At 38.0% G+C, this 19610-nt stretch overlaps 1 protein-coding gene across 1 annotated transcript in view; it reads right to left on the bottom strand.

Annotated features, from left to right (window-relative positions):
• Positions 1–773: 773 nt before the first annotated feature.
• Positions 774–19610, bottom strand: part of RHOBTB3 (Rho related BTB domain containing 3) — a 92696-nt gene continuing 73859 nt past the window's right edge. Inside the window, exons 10-12 of the mRNA XM_016191835.2 lie at positions 18814–18980; positions 11759–11855; positions 774–4627 (exon numbers count right to left, since the gene is read on the bottom strand). Coding sequence (XP_016047321.1) covers positions 4512–4627; positions 11759–11855; positions 18814–18980 — 380 coding nt within the window. The 3' untranslated portion in view covers positions 774–4511. The remainder of the gene's footprint in view (positions 4628–11758; positions 11856–18813; positions 18981–19610) is intronic.

Here is a 19610-nt window from a genome sequence, read left to right as displayed (position 1 = left end):
ATCAAGCCCCAGCAATAACACTGGTGGCAAAACAAAAACAAAAAAACAAAACAAGCAAACAGCAACCACAACCACCACCATAACAAAAAACTATTGTAGAACAACATTTCCTTAATTTAAGGTGAAAAAAGAGTGGTGGGGGCAGCTAAGTTTTAAAAGACAGTGAAGACAATGAACACGAACATTCTTCCACAGGTAATGAGGATCTTCTAGAAAGGCGTGTTTTCAGATCACATTTATGTTAGGAATATAATTTCAACAGAACTGTGGGGGCCCTTCTGAGTTGAACAGACTTTGCTGGCATTTTGGGAGCCTTCTGTTGAGGGGGATGTATACAATTACACAATCCACCCTCATAGTACACCCACCTGCTTTCTTTCCTCCTATCTGGAGACTCCATAACCCTGGAAAATAGCAAATTCTTAATTCTGTATTATTCAGAACAGCTTCTGCACTACACTACTCAAGTCTAGGTTCCAGTCAACAGAGGTTTTGTACATAGTCCCCACTTCTAGCCTAGTATTTCTCAAGCATTTTTAAAATTAGTTACTTATCTAATGTGTGAGATAGAGAGAGGGACAGAAAGAGATACAATTTCTTTATCTTATCACACACATATATAAGGCATCCAGTCCAAACATTCTAAATATCTTGCATATAATGGAAACTATTTGTGAAACGTCATGATGCTTGAAAAATATAAGAAAGTATTCCCAAATTTATTTTATCACTTCAACACCGAAGGTAAAATGACTACAGGGAACCATATTAAATTTGTTTTTAGAAAAGGTTTATTTGTTACAAAATGTTAAATACTAAAGCTAGAAACATATAAATCCAGGTTGGGTTATATTAAAATGCACACATACCCCTCTTTGCAAAAATTATTAGAGGTTGAATTAGATACTTAAATAAAATAAAGTACATTTTTATCTAACTGTATCAGTGTAGTGTAATTTTTAAAATTACAGTTGAAAAGGCTAGGTGTCTTGGAAGTCAGACTTAACCAATGCAGTTTTCTAATACTGCCCAATATGAAGCCATCACACTGGCTCAGATGGGAAATTTCAGTCATGCCACTGAAACTTCTCTATATTAGAAGTCTAGTCAGTCACCTAGAATATGAACACAGAGTAATCAGACATACATAAAGGGTTATACAAGGTGAAAACCTGGCCTGGGTGGGGCGGGAGGGAGAAGGCCTTAATTCTACCATTGATTATCTTATGTAATTAAAATGATGGGTAAATATACTGAAGCAGAGATCAGCATACAGCATACAGTCATCTATTCAAATAATCTTTCAATTACAAAAGATTCAAAGAACGCGCTCATTTCTCCAAGATAGTTTATAAATATTTTGTCCACTTATTGTTACTTTAAATTGAGTTAATTCAAAGGCTGAAAAACTGATTTGTAGACTGGATTCTTCTTGGTGAGCTGTAACATCCTATGTTTGAGCCACTCACCTGATGGTAATGAACGTTCATAAAAACTACATACTCAACACCAACAGTGCACCCATTTCCAAACTCCACTTCCACTCAGACAACCTGAATGCTACCTAAGGAATATTGAAATATTAAATAAATAATCTTTTCAAGAAAAATACTTAATTTTGATGTAAAACTTACTTTTTAAAACTTCCTTGATTAAAAGTAACTGGTTTAGAATCTTAAGTACTTGGGGTAAGGATATGTTTCTGAAGAATAAAATACTATGATTGTATTTTTAAAGTTTTACATATGGGTGAACTTCTAGAAGTCAACTCATTACAATGGGACTTCTTGCCAAATGGGATTTTGCCTATAGTTGATAAACTCAACAGATTAAAACACAAAAAAGCATAAAGTTCTTCAGTGTAAGCTAATCAAAAATTTCTTGAAACAAATATGTAAGATTTTTTTTCAATATTTATTTATTTCCTTTTTTGTTGTTGTTGCCCTTGTTTTTTATTGTTGTAGCTATTGTTGTTGATTGTTGTAGCTATTGTTGTTGATGTCCTCGGATAGGACAGAGAGAAATGGAGAGAGGAGGGGAAGACAGAGAGGAGGAAAGACACCCACAGACCTGCTTCACCGTGTGTGAAGAGAACCCCCTGCAGGTGGGGAGCCGGGGGCTTGAACTGGGATCCTTACGCGGTCCTTGCACTTTGCGCCATGTGCGCTTAACCTGCTGTGCTACTGCCCGACTCCCATATATAAGAATTCTTACCATTTCACTCTGACAATGCTGGTATAGTTTCAAAGACTATATGTGATTCTACTATAAGTACTATTCAATCAAACCTTTAACTAGGTTTGAAAAACTAACATAGTTTGAAAAACTATGTATACTATAAAGTTATTGGAAATACAAATAAATTAATATATTTCCAATATAAATTATAGATGAAGTTAAAAATAAATAGAAATCTTTCTGTCTCTGTGAGCTTTTCCTTTTGTTATTTTTTGTTGACATGAGATGCAAAATAAACTATAATCCTGTCTTCTATCTTTTTTTTTTTTAATTTTTTATATTTTTTATAATGTCTTCTATCTTTATGCCATTTTTACTATATGTAACAAGTCTGACTTATATCCTTTCTTTTTAAAATATTTAATTTATTTATTCCTTTTTGTTGCCCTTGTTGTTTTATTATTGTAGTTATTATTGTTGTTGTTGTTGATGATGTCATTGTTGTTGGATATGACAGAGAGAAATGGAGATAGGAGGGGAAGACAGAGAGAGGGAAAGAAAGACAGACACCTGCAGACCTGCTTCACCGCCTGTGAAGCGACACCCCTGCAGGTGGGGAGCCGGGGGCTCGAACCGGGATCCTTATGCCAGTCCTTGTGATTTGCACTACCTGCACCTCACCCACTACACTACTGCCCGACTCCCATATCCTTTCTTTTAACATACTGAGTATGTTAAAGGATGAGATTTTTGCTACTCCCCATTGTATAACCTGTGGTGTTAGGAAGAATTTTAAAAAATCAAGCCCATGGCATCCTAATTTTAGTAAATACAATTAAAAATGCTATTTTAGCAGAAAATTCTCTAGGAGTCATCTTTTCCTATGAGTATTTTTTTAAATGGACATTAAAATCACACTGCTCAATTTTATCAATATTCTGGTTATACAGAGTGATCAAGAAAGCATCTGTTCATTTGAGATAGAGCAGAACTGGTTTCTGTTTGTTTGTTTTGCTTTGTTTTTGACCAGAGCATTGCTCAGTTCTCTCTTATGGTGGTGTAGGGAATTCAGAACTATTTTCAAGTCAGGACAAACCACCTTTCTCACCAACAGAGGTAACAGCAGAGGCTCCTGTGTGGTGCAGAGTTCCCTAAAAATGGGAAACCCCATATAGTCTCTTCCTTAGCAGATTTTCTTTCTCTTCCCTTGATAACTGTCTTCATTCATTCATTGTTTGTTTTTGTTTTTGTTTGTCTCCAGGGTTATTCCTGGGACTCAATGCCTGCATTATGAATCCACTGCTCCTGGAGGCCACTTTTTTCCTTTTGTTGCCATTGTTGTTTGTCACTGTTGTTGTTATTGCTGTTGTTGTTGTTGGATAGGACAGAGAGAAATGGAGAGAGGAGGGGAAGACAGAGGGGGAAACAAAGACACTGCAGACCTGCTTCACCACTCGTGAAGCGACCTCCCCTCCCCCGCAAGTGGGGAGCTGGGGGCTGGAACCGGGATCCTTACACCGGTCCATGCACTATGTGCCATGTGAGCTCAACCCGCTGCACTACCGCCCGACCCCCCCTTTTTTTATATCAAGAGAGAACAACATTTGAGTAAGATAATAACATATATGCCCTGCTAAGAGTGTATACAGTCTTGAAAATGCAGGGTCCTATACAGATTTTCAAGGTGGTGAACGCAGGGCTTGTCTCAGTGTTGTGCCTTCTGGGACTACACAGGTGGTATGGCCATAAAGCAAGCTCTGTTTAAGTTTTCTGCCCATTTAGAACCCCAGGGAAGAGACAAAGTGATTCAGTTGGGTTTTCCAGATGAAAATCAAAACCTTTCACAATGGTTCATAATTGTCACTGAACTTGGGCTAAGTCTCATTCCATTGTTAAAACCCCAAGAAAAATTCTATTTTTAAAACTTCAGATTCATTGGTCCTCTCCTAGATTTTTCACTAAAGAAACAATGACACTGTCTTTAACAATCTTTAGACTAATAGGGAAGTTAACCAAACATGATGAAACCTCTGAATATCATGAAAACAAGGACATCTTAAAAGGAAAAGGAATTGTCTGCAGAAGCTTTATATACTGGGGCGATGTCTTACTTTTAGCCTAGAGCATGTTCTGTTCCCTTTTAAAACAATAATTATAGGTGGGTTTGTTGCTGTTTGTTTTTCAAATAGAACTAATAAACTTATTTAGTTATATGGTGATTTTTTTTCCTTTTATCTAATGCTTATTTTGACTTCAGTCTCAAGATTTTTTTTTTTTTTTCAGGAGCCCAAGGGTATCTCATTCTTCATAATAATAAAAAATATATATATTCATTACATTACTAAACAACGGCATTTCCGGGAGTGAATATACTTCCTGTATTCTGCAAGCTGCTTCAAGTACATATTTGATGGCCATCGGTGCTTTTCAACAAAACTGCGTTCTTCCACTAAAAAAAAAAAAGAGTATTAATTGAGTAAATTAATCTGGAGTCAAGTTTAGATATTAACTATTGACTTCCTATTTAATAGATGAGGACCAAATTCTACTACTTCCCCTGTACTCTTTCTCCAAGCTTTCAAAAACCATTTCACACAATATTGGTTAAATCTGTCATCAGGATTGATTGGTGTTTTTTTTTTTTATGATTTACAATTATACATATTCTGTCTACTGCATCATAAAAGAATACTTTTGTTCCTTTTCTTTTGTACTGAGACTAATTTTCCTTGGCGATGTTAACACTTGTTCTATTATACAATTAGTTAGCTTTCTTTGTAGCTAACTCAACCTTCCACATCCTCTTAGATGCTCTCAATGTTTTTCTTTATATTTATTTATTTCCTTTTGTTACCCTTGTTGTTTTATTGTTGTAGTTATTATTGTTATCGTTGTTGGATAGGACAGAGAGAAATGGAGAGAGGAGGGCAAGACAGAGAGGGGGAGAGAAAGACAGACACCTGCAGACCTGCTTCACCACTTGTGAAGCGACTCCCCTGCAGGTGGGGACCCAGGGGCTCAAACCCAGATCGGTAAGCTGCTCCTTGTGCTTCGTGCCACATGCGCTTAATCCGCTGCGCTCCCGCCCGACTCCCGCGCTGAATTTTCTTTTCCTCCCAACCACAGACCTGAAATCACCCATTCCTGAAGATGTCATGTGGTTGCCTTAGAAAAGCTTATCATCAAGAGTCCCTCAGTCTTTACTGTCTTTCTTGCTTTTCTGTTGGATCCTTTCCTCCTGGACATCAGTGTTGATCTTTTAGTTTTTGCAAGACCCAATTTTTATCAAGCTTCCATAAAAAGACTGCTATTTAACAAGTACGTTTGAGACTTTTCTTATGTTGAAATGTCTTTGGTCTCTCCTTCCACACATCAAATTTTGTTTGGTATAAAACTTCAATTTAAAAAGCTGTAAAATTTTTCTGGATCCAAAAATTCCCTAAGATTGCCAGAGCAATCTTGAGAAAAAAGAAAAATACATTTCCTGACATTAAACTATACTACAAAGCTATGATAATCAAAACTGCCTTGTGCTGAAACCAAAATTGACACAGATCAGTGGAATAGAACTGAAACCCAGAAACAAGCCCCCACATCTCTGAACAACTTTTTTTTTTTTTTTTTACAAAGGGACACAAACCAGTAAATGGAGGAAGGAGATTATTTTCAATAAGTGGTATTGGGGAAATTTGATCAAAATATGTAAACAAATTAAATTAAACCACCACATATCACCATGCACAAAAGTCAACTCCAAGTGAATCAAATATATGGACATCAGACCAGAAACTATCAGATACACAGAAGAAAACATTGGGAGAAGAATTTATGATCAATACTTCAGAAAGACCAAGATCAAACAGCAAAGAAAACAAAACCAAAAATAAATCAATAGGACTACATCAAACTGAAAAACCTCTACACAGCAAAATGTATATCCACCCTAGCAGAAAGACACTCTAGAATATGCGAGAAGATCTTTATACAACATACAGAAGATAAAGGACTAATAACCAAAAATACATAAAGAGCTCAGTAAACTTAACACTAAAAAAGAAATAATCCTATTAGAACTGGAGGTCATCATGTTAAGTGAGAAAAGCCATACGTAGAGAAAAATAAATACTAAATTATCTCACTTATAAGTAGGACTTGATAAATAGGGACAGGGAGAGAGAACATGAAATGAAATGTGGACTGGGCATGGTGTATTACAAAGGACTTGGGGGAAAGACAGGGAGGGAGAGGTGAAAGAGAACTGTGGGGTCCTGCTGCATAATGAAACTGTGCCAGGCTGGCTAGCTTCGTGGGCGGGAGACAGATGACCGGGCACTGATGGCTGAGCTGGGAAGCAGTATCTCTTTATTCATGTGGAACACAGCGTAATCTAAGCCATCTCTAATCACAATCCTGTCCTTATATATACTCACCAAGTAGGGTGGAAACAGGATGTGACATAGAGAGGGTGGAGCGAAAAAAGACTGGTGGAAATCAGGGTGTATTGGGGGGGGGAGCAAAAAGACATCATGAACCAGTGGGGATTAAACCAATGCCCTGCAGGCAGGGCGGTGCTTAGTTAACAGTGGTTATGTAAAGAGAATACAGTGTTAAGCAGGGGGGAATAAACCAATGAAACAGAAGGGGTTTTAGAAGCAGAATTAGAAGCACACCAAGAAAACTGTATTCATATATCCATGATTGCACTGTAAAGCATTAACCCTACCAATAAAAAAAGAGAAAGTATTCTAGTTAAAAGCATCCCTGGAATGCTGAAGTTTGTATTCCACTGCTTTCTAGTTTCTAAACTTGTTAAGAACTCCACTACCAGGACCTTGCTCTTACTATAAAGTAGCAGTGGCAGTGACTGTGCCATTCTCTGAAGAAAGGATGGGTCATCCTACTCTGCCGTTCAAACAAGACTGGTCCTGAAATGGTTGTATCCCAGAATGTTCCCAGCTGTGACCATGAACTGTGAGCTCAGACTGACAGGGACAGGAGGTTACACAGGCTCCTGTGCTGAATGGGAATATATATATATAGGCCCTGAGTCAGACTGATGGATAAAAAGTTCATTTTATTTATATACTTATGGTTTGGGAGCTATTCTCTGGACTAATCCAGCTTTCTAGTCACATTCTCAACTCTGACTACACCATTCCAGACAATATTTTTAGTCCACTTGCATGTTAGCTATCCAGTTCAAACAAAAATTACTAAAGTCATTGGCCTCTAGGAACATACCTAAAATAGACGTCCTAGCTTCTCTCCACCCTAATATCACTATTTGCATCTGCTCTATTCCTACTTTTTGATCCTGTTTATTGTTTTGTCCTGCTTTATATCTTTCAGCCACCAAACTGCAGATAATACTAGGATTCCATCCTGATTTAGAAAGGAGGGACTTAGAATGTCAGGACTATAGGAAAAAAATGGATGATATATATAAATATAGATAGTTATAGCAATAATAGTCAACCTCTATCTGTGACTTTGGGAGAGTGACTGCAGTTTTCAATGGAGGGAATGGGGACACAGAACTCTGATGGTGAAGGTGTGGAATTATACCCGTTATAACTTTCTAAATCAATATTAAATCACTAATAATATACACACACACACACACAACAAAAAGAACTCCATTATTAAGGTAGGAAATAGTGTAATGGTTGTGCAAAAAGACTTTGTGCCTAGGCTCTGACTTTCCTAGTTCAAACCCCAGCATCTCTGTAAGCCAGAGCTGAAGAGGTTTCTGGTAAAGCAAAAACAAACAAACCCTCCCCTATCACAATGTCCTCCATAATTATGGTAAGTGAAGTAAACTAGAAGATGGTCTCACTGGTGAAACGTTAATAAAATGTGGACTATTTCAATTGATCCCAGGACACAGAGGAGTAAAAAAGTAAAGTAGGAAAAGGTTAAAAAGGAATTGGAGGGGGGCCAGGCAGTAGCACAGTGGGGTAAGCGCACATGATGCGAAGCACAAGGACCAGCATAAGGATCCTGGTTTGAGCCCCCGGTCGTTTCATGAGTGGTGAAGCAGGTCTGCAGGTGTCTATCTTTCTCTCCCCCTCTCTGTCTTCCCCTCCTCTCTCGACTTCTCTCTGTCCTATCCAACAGTAATGACAATAATAACAGGGGCAACAAAACAGAGAAAAAGGGCCTACAGGAAGAGTGGTGAACCCCAGAGATAACCCTAGAGGCAAAAAAAAAAAAAAAAGGAATTGGAGGCCCAGTGATCTAGAGCAGAGGAAGACGACAATTTGGTAAGAGGGCAAGGTGTGCTTACACCTGTGCTGGGGAGATGTGAAACTGTACTGCTGAGACTAGTGAATCAATATTTCCTCAGTAAAGTAACTGAGAAAAGGAACTTCACTATCATTCCGATTCAGAGGCCTTGGTAGGTGATCTATGCATGTGCTTTTTTTTCTTTCTTTCTTAATCCTATAAACTTTGGATTTTTCTACTTATAGTTGAGGTTCTTGCATGTACTGTGATGCACCTTTTAAATGAAGTAGACTGAACATTTAGTTGATTTTTCCAGTTTGTTAACTCAGGTCCTACGGTATTAAGACAGCACGTAGTATTTCTTCAATATTTTTTCTCCCCACTATTTTATTCTATATTAACCTCTACTGCTCAAGTACTCCACACCTCCTAGATCGAGCCTCCACTTAAAACACACATACACACACACACACACACACGTCAGGGAGGTGTTACAACTGGTAAAGTGCACAAGAAACCATTTGAGAGGACCTGGGTTCGAGTCTCTGGTCTCCACCTGCAGGGGGGAAGCCTCACAAGTAGTGAAGCAGTGTAGCAGATGTCTCTCTCTCTAGCCCAATTTTTATGTCTCAATTTTAATAGTAAAATTAAAACAATAAACTTCTCTCTGCTGATTTCAACTAAATCAACACAACCAGTGCCACCATGCTAAGTTATGCCGCCACTGTCTTTTCACTTCAGATTGTATCCAGAGACACAAAGTCTGAGGTGTCAGCCTTTCAGGTCTAATAATTTGGTAAGACCTTTCCTAACACATAGGACTACCTAATTCCATTTCAAATGACACACTCTCCAACAAAATTACAGACCTTAGATACAGGCTAGGGCCCAGGGGACTGGTCATCAAGTTGTAGATGCTACGATTCCATCCTGACCTCCATGTCCTGGAACCTCACCTCTTCAGAGTCCTACCTCACTAGGGAAAAACTGAAACAGGCTGGGGGTATGAAGTAACTTGCCAATGCCTATGTTCATCAGAGAAGCAGTTACAGAAGCCAGAACTCCCACCTTCTGCACCCCATAAAGAATTCTGGTCTGGGAGTCAGGTGGTAGCACAGCAGGTTAAGCGTGCATGTGGCGCGAAGCACAAGGACCTGCATAAGGATCCCAGTTCCAGCCCATGGCTCCCTACCTGCAGGGGAGTCGCTTCACAAGCATTGAAGCAGGTCTGCAGGTGTCTTTCTCTCCCCCTCTCTGTTTTCCCCTCCTCTCTCCATTTCTCTCTGTCCTATCCAACAATGATGACATCAATAAAAACAACAGTAATAACTACAACAATAAAATAACAAGTGCAATAAAAAGGGAATAAATAAGTAAATAAAATATTTATTTTAAAAAAAAAGAATTCTGGTCTATACTCCTGGAGGGGAAGAAATGTTAATGGAAGATAACCAGAGGGCTCTGAACTCAATTCCGTCAGGACCCAGAAAAAGGAGAGGATAAAAGGAAGGACATGCAGAAGTAGTAACAGTGTGACTTATAGAGGAAGAAAAGACAGGACCATAGAAAAAGGGCAAAAAATTGGGAGTCGGGTGGTAGCGGTAGTGCAGCGGGTTAAGCACACATGGCACAAAATGCAAGCACCAGTGTAAGGATCCCGGTTTGAGCCCCTGGCTCCCCACCTGTAGGGGAGTTGCTTAACAGGCGGTGAAGCAGGTCTGTAGGTATCATTCTCTCCCCCTCTCTGTCTTCCCCTCCTCTCTCCATTTCTCTCTGTCCTATCCAACAATGATGACATCAATAACAACAACAATAATAACTACAACAGCAATAAAAAACAAGGGCAATAAAAGGGAAAATAAGTAAATAAATATAAAAAAATTTTTAAAAAGAAAAAGGGCAAAAATATATAAAGACAGTTATAGAAATAATAGTCAACCCCTATCTGTCCTTGGGACAACTACTGAAGTTTCCAATAGAGGGAATAGGGACACAGAATTCCGGTGATGGGAACAGTGTGGAATTACACTCCTATTATCTCACAGTTTTATAAATAAATATTAAATTATTAATAAAAAATGTTTTAAAAACCACAGAACTTTAAGGTATGAAATATAATGGCAGAGTATATGCTTCACATGTATGAGGTTCTGAGTTCAATTCCAAGGACACTCTCCCCTTAAGAAACAAAGACAATAAGAAAAAAGTACCAGATAAAAGAACTATTCTAACTAAATTTGAGATGGAGGAGTCTTAGAACTGCAAATTCTTGCCTTCCTTTTTTTTCCCCTCCTCTTCTGCCCACTTCACAATAGAAGCCCTTCAAACACCTCCAAGAGGATTTCTCTGTCTAGATTCAAACTATTTAATTAAAACATCTTTTTTCTTTGAACTTGATTATTACTTGGGTCTAGTCTAAGTACTAATATGATCAAATCATTTCATCTAAACTGTCAAGTCTCATAATTATTATGTTTTCATGTTTCTCCTCTTATGCAGTACTCAAAAGTTCATCTTTTGGTTTTAATCTTTTTACTTTACCTCTTAAAAAATAACATTACCGGGAGTCAGGCGGTAGTGCAGCGGGTTAAGTGCAGGTGGCACAAAGTGCAAGGACCGGCATAAGGATCCCGGTTCGAGCCCCCGGCTCCCCACCTGCAAGGGAGTCGCTTCACAGGTGGTGAAGCAGGTCTGCAGGTGTCTATCTTTCTCTCCCCCCCCCCTCTGTCTTCCCCTCCTCTCTCCATTTCTCCCTGTCCTACCCAACAATGACGACATCAATAACAACAACAATAATAACTACAACAATAAAACTAGGGCAACAAAATGGAATAAATATTTTTAAAAAAATAACATTATGTATTCTCTTTGCTTAGTAAGTTTCACAATACTCTCTGATCAATATAATTATGCCTTAGTAATATAGTGAATCCCTATATAACTACACTTACTTACAATAAAACTATATACTATAAATATAACCGTTACAATTATTAAAACTCCATACTATTAAATTTGCATTTGAATTAGGGTGTTAAAACCAGTATCTTATCCGTCATAAGCAAATGCAACATGCGGCCACTTTACCTCTCCTCATTAGAAGAATAAGGCACTTAAAAAGGATAGAACTCTGAAATAATGATTAGAAAACTTCTAGTGTAACAGGGTTAAGCTACTTCTGTAACACAGCTGACTGTAAGCTGAAGTGTCTTCCATTACTACATTGCAGATTTAAAACATATTGCATCTAGTTTCATTTTAAACTACTATTACAAATCATGTCTCATATATAAGAACAAATCTCATACACAAGGAAGAACAAAGTTTTCTTCTCAAAAAAGTAATTGCAGTTTACCTGAAAGATCCTGAAATTCAGGCTTTTGACTGAAGATGAGGTAGTTAGTGGCAATGAAATGAAGTAGCCAGGTTGAAAGGCAATCAGAGTGGTGAAACTGCAAGAAAAATGGAAGGTGACAAATATTGCACTTAATCATTATGGTGATTAGATACAACAGTGTGGGAGAATTCCAGAAGACTCAAGTTCATGTTTAATGTGTTCATAAGTGATACAACCACCAGGCTGTTCTGCCCAACAGAGGAAAAAGCATTACTAGCAGATAGTAGCATTGCATTTATTCAGTGAGGAAACGAAATAATAAGTGATTATCAAGCTACTGCCACTGGAGTGTCCAAATAGCTTAGGCAGATGCAAAGCTGCATTTCTGGGTAACAAAGACGATTTGAAATCTAGCCTTGTATGTGTCTGTGCAATAGACAAGAGTCTGGCTTGCAAAGGTATATACTTAGCCATATCACGGCCACCTGTCAAGCAAAGCAGATTTTTTTTTTTTTTAACTAGGAAATGTCATCAATCTAAGGGTATGGACTTAGATGTGTAAATAAAAGTTATACTTGAAAAAAAAAGTTATACTTGAGGGGAGTCGGGCAGTAGCACAGCGGGTTAAGTGCATGTGGCACAAAGTGCAAGGACCAGCGTAAGGATCCAGGTTCAAGCCCCTGGCTCCCCACCTGCAGGGAAGTCGCTTCACAAGCGGTGAAGCAGGTCTGCAGGTGTTTATCTTTCTCTTCCCCTCCTCTCTCCATTTCTCTCTGTCCTATCCAACACCGACGACATCAACAACAATAATAACTACAACAATAAAACAACAAGGGCAACAAAAGGGAATAAATAAATAAATATTTTTTAAAAGTTATACTTGAATAGGTATATTTAACTACGATACACTGTTACACTGAGAACATTTCTCACTTAGAATTCCTACAGCTGCTAATGGGGTAACCATAAGGGCAACTTAGCCAGGACATCATCATCTTTGTGTAAATACAGTTACACTCACAGATCCATCTAACCACTCAATTCAGATCACTATAACTCATTATCAGTCAACTTTGGTACAGGAATATAGCTCTTTTTTTTGTGTGTGGTAAAATATACATAATATCAAAGTTGCTATTTTAGCCATATTAAAGTGTATATAGTTCGTTGGCATTAAGTACACTTATATTGTTGTACAAGTCTTACCAATATCCAATTCCAGGACTTTTTTTTTTTAATCATCCCACGTTGAAACTCTATATCCATTAAACAGTGATTCTCCTTCCTATCTACACTAACCCCAGATAAACACTACTCTATTTTCTAGCTTTATGAAACTGATTATTATAAGTACCTTATATAAGTTAAATGGTATAATGTGTTCTTTTTCTATTTACTTTTACTTACTGCGATATTATAAAAGTTCATTCACTCAATATATCAAAATCTCATTCCTTATTAAGGCTGTGTAATATTCCATCGCATGTATTTATAATATTTTTTATTGGTGATTTAATAGTGATTAACAAGATTGCAGGAAAAGAGGGGTACAGTCCCATATAATTCTCACCAACAGAGTTCTCTATCCCATCCTCTCCACTGGAAGTTTCTCCCCCCCCCCCCCTTTTAAAATCTATTCCTCTGCAGATGACTACTTGAGCTATTTTCACCTAAGGTTTTTTTTTCCTTATTTATTTATTTATTTATTTATTTATTTATTTATTTACCAGAGCACTGCTCAGCTGTTGTTTATGGTGGTGTGGGGGACTGAGAGGATTGTACCTGGAGCTCTGGAACCCACCTAAGCTTTTTCAAGGGCATTCAAAAATATTAAAGAAGCAATAGGTGAAGCTACAATGAAGAAAGATGCATAATTTCAAACATTAAGGAAGAAACACAAGTACAAACCTTTTAAAAAGTTATAACATCGGAGTATTTTACCATGTATATTCACAGATTCCTTTGGTTTTCATTATACAAACATTAGAATTTTTGAATTATTAGACTTTATAGTTTTTCCTAATCCCACATCACACATATATTGCCTCCAGGGTTATCTCTGGGGCTCAGTACCTGCAGTGCTTCAGAAATAAATAAAATTACAAAAAACTGGTAACATAAGTTTTTGAATTTAAGAGAGAAAAAAAACAAAGATAATCATATAATCAAAAAACCAAATAGTTGGGTAAAACAGGTTATGAGGAATTTCTGACAATGAATCCACTGCTCTGAGAGGCCACTTTTTTTCCATTTTCTTGTTGTTGTTATTGTCACTGTATTTCATTGTTGTTATTGGATAGGACAGAAAGAAATCAAGAAAAGAGGGGAAGACAGGGGGAAAGAAAGACACCTACAGACCTGCTTCACTGCTTGTGAAGCGACCCCCTGCAGGTGGGGAGCCGGGGGCTCAAACCAGGATCCTTACGCCGGTCCTTGTGCTTTGCTCCATGTTCGCTACCTCCACCCCCCCATCTTTCAGCAGACAAATATAACTATTAGCTCAAGGAAATACAGCAAGACTCTAGAGTGACTTAACAGAAATCACAGAAGTTTGATTTAATGTTTAACTTAAAACAAGGTCATCTTTCCACTGATGTTTAAGATATTGCTTAAGGGTTGTGACTTATAAAGAGAAGGGAGGATCAGCTAGCCACACACACACACACACACACACACACACACAAGTGTTAAAATGATATTATTTTTTAAGATTTATTTTATTTACTTCATATGAGATAGTTTCACATGAGAGAAAGAGAGAGAGGGAATTAAAAAGGTACTTAAAAAAAAAAACCTCCAAACCAGATGTTTTGGCATTTAACAGCACTGAAAAATCATTGTAAGAGAAGTACTTACAAACGCACAAGGATAAGTTCAGAAAGAAAGCTGGTGGCCTGAAATAATAAAACATTACTGTATAAATTCTATGTGTGGTGTTGAGTTTAAAACTTAAATGAGCACAAATGAAATGTACAGTTCAAGTCTAGCCCCAGCTACACCAAAGGAAGCTTTGTTGCTATAGTTTCATTCCTGCTCTCTCTGCCTCACTCTTTCCAGCTGAAAAATTCATGCCAGAGTGGCGAAGCCCCAGAGATGACCAGAGAGAGAGAGAGAGAGATGCTAGCAGAGATGATGATAGTACAGTGATTAGGAATTTCAGTTATTTGGGGGCTGGGTGGTGGTGCACCCTATTGAGTATACCCATAACCATGCACAAGGACCTGAGTTCTAGCTCCCAGCCCCATCTGTAGGGAGGAAGCTTTATGAGCAGTAAGCAGTGAAGCAGGTCTTCAAGTATGTCTCTTTCTCCCCCTCCCCTTTCACTTTCTCTCTACCCTATCTAATAAAAAAGAGAGCAAGAAAGAGAGAGAAACATTAAGGGCAAGTTTAACTAAATTCTGACGAACAGAACCGGAGAAGGGAACTTCAGGCTAAGAAGTTCCAGAATCCGGGAGAAAATTATCCCGTTATCTGAGACTGATAATAGCCAAGTGGGGCCAGGAGGTGGCACAGTGAGAAGGGCACTGAACTTGGAAAGCATGAGGCACTCAGAGATGGATCCCTGGCATTACCATGTGCCAGCGTGATACTTTGGTATCCTCTCACTATTTCTCCCTTGCTCCCTCTTTCACTCTCCATGTTAATAAATGAAATCTTTTAAAAAGTAGTCAAATAAGGGGCCACCAGGAACAGAATCAAGGAAAACCAGCTAAAATGAGCCTAAGTGCAAAAGTCTTCAGAAATAAATAAAATGACAAAAACCGGTAGCATAAGTTTTTGAATTTAAGAGAGAAAAAAAAAACAAAGATAATCATATAATCAAAAAACCATATAGTTAGGTACAACAGGCTATGAAGAATCTCTGACAATGAAGTCATAAAAGATACTGAGGAAGTGTGTGTGTGTGTGTGTGTGTGTGTGCGTGTGTTTAAGGGCGAGGGAATCCTTAAAAAAAAAAAAAAGGTGTCTTGCACCAAAGTAAAAGACTCTGGGGTAGAAGGGAAGGTTCAGGTCCTGGAACATGATGGCAGAGGAGGGGGCTGGTGGGGGCTGAACTGTTATGTGGAAAACTGAGAAATGTTATGCATTTAATACATGTATACAAACTATTGTATTTTACTGTCGACTGTAAACCATTAATCCCCCAATAAAGACATTTAAAAAAATCCTAGTAAACCATATAAGATGCTCTGATGCTTGGAATACTTAAAAGGATTAATGTTAAACACATTAACATTCGTTGGTTAGCATTTTTAAAAGTATGATAGCCTCATTATAGTAGTATGAAAATTATACATCAAAACCAAACTGAGGGGAGTCGGGCAGTAGAGCAACGGGTTAAGCACAAGTGGCACGAAGCGCAAGGACCAGTGTAAGGATCCCGGTTTGATCCCCTGCTCCCCACCTGCAGGGGGTTCACGTCACAGGCAGTGAAGCAGGTCTGCTGGTGTCTGTCTTTCTCTCCCCCTGTCTTCCCCTCCTCTCTCCATTTCTCTCTGTCCTATTCAACAATGGCAACATCATCATCAACAACAATAATAACTACAACAATAAAACAAGGGCAACAAAAGGGGAAAAATTTCAAAAGACTAAAATAACAAACTGTAAAAATATTAAGAAAGTATTAAAATATATTTTTTATGAATCTAACCTTTTTTAAAAAAATTATATTTATTTATTTATTGGAGAGAGACAGCCAGAAATTGAGAGGGTAGGGGGTGATAGAGAGGGAGAAAGAGAGATATCTGCAACACTGCTTCATCACTCACAAAGCTCTCCCTCTGCCAGTGAGGAATGGGGTCTTGAACCTGGGTCCTTGTGCACTGTAACATGTGTGCTCAACCAAGTGCACCACCACCTAGCCTCTAAAAAAAGAATTTTTAAACTAAATCTAGTGGGTAGCTATTTATTCCACGCTCAACATAAATATTTTAGAGAGATGGGGATTACTCGAGTTCTAAAATTGGTTTGTTTGTTTTTTTATTTTATTTATTTATTTTCCCTTTTGTTGCCCTTGCCTTTTTATTGTTGTTGTAGTTATTACTGTTGTTGTTGTTGTTGTTGATGATGTTGTCGTTGTTGGATAGGACAATGAAAATGGAGAGAGGAGGGGAAGACAGAGAGGGGTAGAGAAAGAGAGACACCTACATACCTGCTTCACCGCTTGTGAAGCGACTCCCCTGCAGGTGGGGAGCCTAGGGCTCCACCCAGGCTCAAACCAGATTCTTACTCCAGTCCTTGCACTTTGCACCACGTGCGCTTAACCTGATGCACTACCGCCCAACTCCCTACAGTTGTTTTTTATCCCTGATATTAAATATATATCATTTTAAGAGTTGGTTGTAAGAGAAATGAACTCCCAATTACTTTAGGAAATAATAAGAGACTTAAATTAATTCCTGCTATGCCCAGAAATACTTATACTGATTAATGAATTCACCGCAGCCTATAGATGTCACAGAGAATTTTCTTTGCCCCATAGTGGCTCCATTTTAGCATCTTGGATGGAGGCAAATTAGTTATATTTTTCTAATTCTGTAAGTTGATAAGGGTAGGCAATTGCCGAATGCCAGACAATATTTTACAAAGTCCTGGTAGTGTACGGATGGATTAAATGCACCTTGTAAGAAAAAGGCCTAGATGGTTCACCGGACTGCAAGTTCAGTGCACATTAGTTTGTCATGACCACCGCAAATCCTAAAACTGTCTTAGGGCAAGGGGATAGAATGATAGAACTAACGGCAGGATGCCTCATCTGCATAAATTCTCTGCTCCTAGGAAGGAGTGGGAATGAGGAGATGGTAGACTTATGACTGGAATATTTGAGACTTCCAGAAGTAGAGTTTGAGAAAGCAGAAACTAGTTTACTTAGAGAGTTGGCCTAGTCCTTTGTTAGATTCACATTCTAGGGTCTTTGCAACTGTAGTTAGTAAGTTTCATTGTGCTAATTCTGTCTGCTCCCTAGAATGTGGAGTAAAACAACTCTTTAAAACAAGGAAGCTCTGTTATACTTAGAAGAGATTAGGAGAAGCTAGTATGCTGCAGTTATTCTCAACCTCAATTTTTTTTTTCTTTTTTACTGAGTATAATGAGGGCCAAGCAACAAAAGACATAGTAAAAAGGATAATGAAGCACACTAATTATCTCCTGCATATCAATGGAATTTCAGCACCTGTTCATGAAGCTAGAAACACATTTAGCCCAACCATTTCTATATCAGAAATGTATGAATCAACCCTGCCATTTCCTCTTAGAAACCCTTATATGTAATCATTTTGGAAAATTCTTTGGAAATTCTATTTTCTATAATGTCGATAAAACACAATTAGTATCAAGCTCAAGTGGCTCTAGGAAGAGCAGACATCTAGTTGAAACAATTCTCTATTTACAAATTCTACTTCTCTAAACAAACAAACCTTGCTTCCAAATTACCTAGCCACAGAAATTGTTTTAGGCACTTTGATCTCATTTTCATAAACGTCCAAACTATAACAAGTTCTAATATATTCCTTAAAAAATAGAAATTCTAAGCGTATTCTTAAAAACTTCTAAGAAAACACAAAGCAGAACTTGGACTGGGTTTGGTGTATTGCACCAAAGGACTCTGGGGTGGGGGTGGGGGGAGGACTCAGGTCCTGGAACATGATGTCAGAGGACCTAGAAGGGGTTAAATTGTTATCTAGAAAACTGAGAAATGTTACACATGTACAAACTAGTGTATTCTGATTTTTTTGTTACTGTATTTTATTGTTGACTGTAAACCATTAAGCCCCCAATAAAAATAAAGAAAGAAATAAAAGCTTATAAGATTGGTGTATTACACTAAAGGACTCTGGAGGTGGGGGGACTTTCACGTCCTGATGCAGGACGATGGAGGAGGAGGACTTAGGCGGGGTTTAGAGTGTTCTGCAGAAAACTGAAGAAATTTTACATATTTATCAGCAACTATATTTACTGTTTACTTGTAAACTATTAATCTTCCCAATACAAATTTTAAAAAGTAATTTTTAACAAAAAAAAAACCTGAAAAGATTAAATAATAATCAAGCAGCCAGATCAATAATCCCAATTACCTTGGCTTTTTTGAGCAGATCAACAATGTCAAGGTTCATGGCTGCCAGTTCCCTGCTGGGCATGCTCTGTAGCTGAGTAATGATGAACAGCTCACAGATGTGCTGCAGTCTGGACACCTGGTACATCTCTGCACAGATGAGGAGACACATAGCCTGGAAAATGCCAGCTGATTCAAGGAGGAAAACAGAAAACGGACAGTATTAAAGATTTTTTTGATGATGTTATCTAGTGCAGGGCAGGAGGTGAAGAAATAAAGCATTTAAAATTATTACTTCATTGGTAAGATAAGAAGCCTTCACTACTCAGGATTTGCCATCATTGTAGGCAAGGGCAAAGTCTCCAGTGAGGATGATTCTCCAAATATTCTTTTTTGTTTGTTTGTTTGTTTTTCTCCAAATATTCTTGTGACTCAAATCCTGGATTGTACTTTTTCATCTCTTGAATTTAGTCCCCATTTTATTTTGGTTTTGTAGTGGTGAAATATACGTAACATGAATCTTACCACAAAGTGTCATAAAGCATATTCACATTGCTGTGTAACCATTACCAATATCTCTAAAACTTTTCTTTCTGAATGATAACTCCCAACTTAACCCTACCTCACTCAGGTGTTGTTGTTAATTTTTTTTCTACTTGTAAATAAACAGTTATTTTTTTTTTTAAATCTTTATTGATTTTGAATAGAGACAGAAACTGTGAGGGGGAGGGGGGGATAATGCAGAAGAGAGACAGAGAAACCTGCAAACCTGCTTCACCACTTGTGAAGCTTTCCTCCTGCAGGTGGGGACCAGGGACT

The sequence above is a fragment of the Erinaceus europaeus genome, chromosome 11, assembly GCF_950295315.1.
Source record: "Erinaceus europaeus chromosome 11, mEriEur2.1, whole genome shotgun sequence".
Lineage (NCBI taxonomy): Eukaryota > Metazoa > Chordata > Mammalia > Eulipotyphla > Erinaceidae > Erinaceus > Erinaceus europaeus.
Note: the sequence above shows the minus strand (reverse complement) of the source record. Positions and strands in the feature narration are given on the sequence as shown.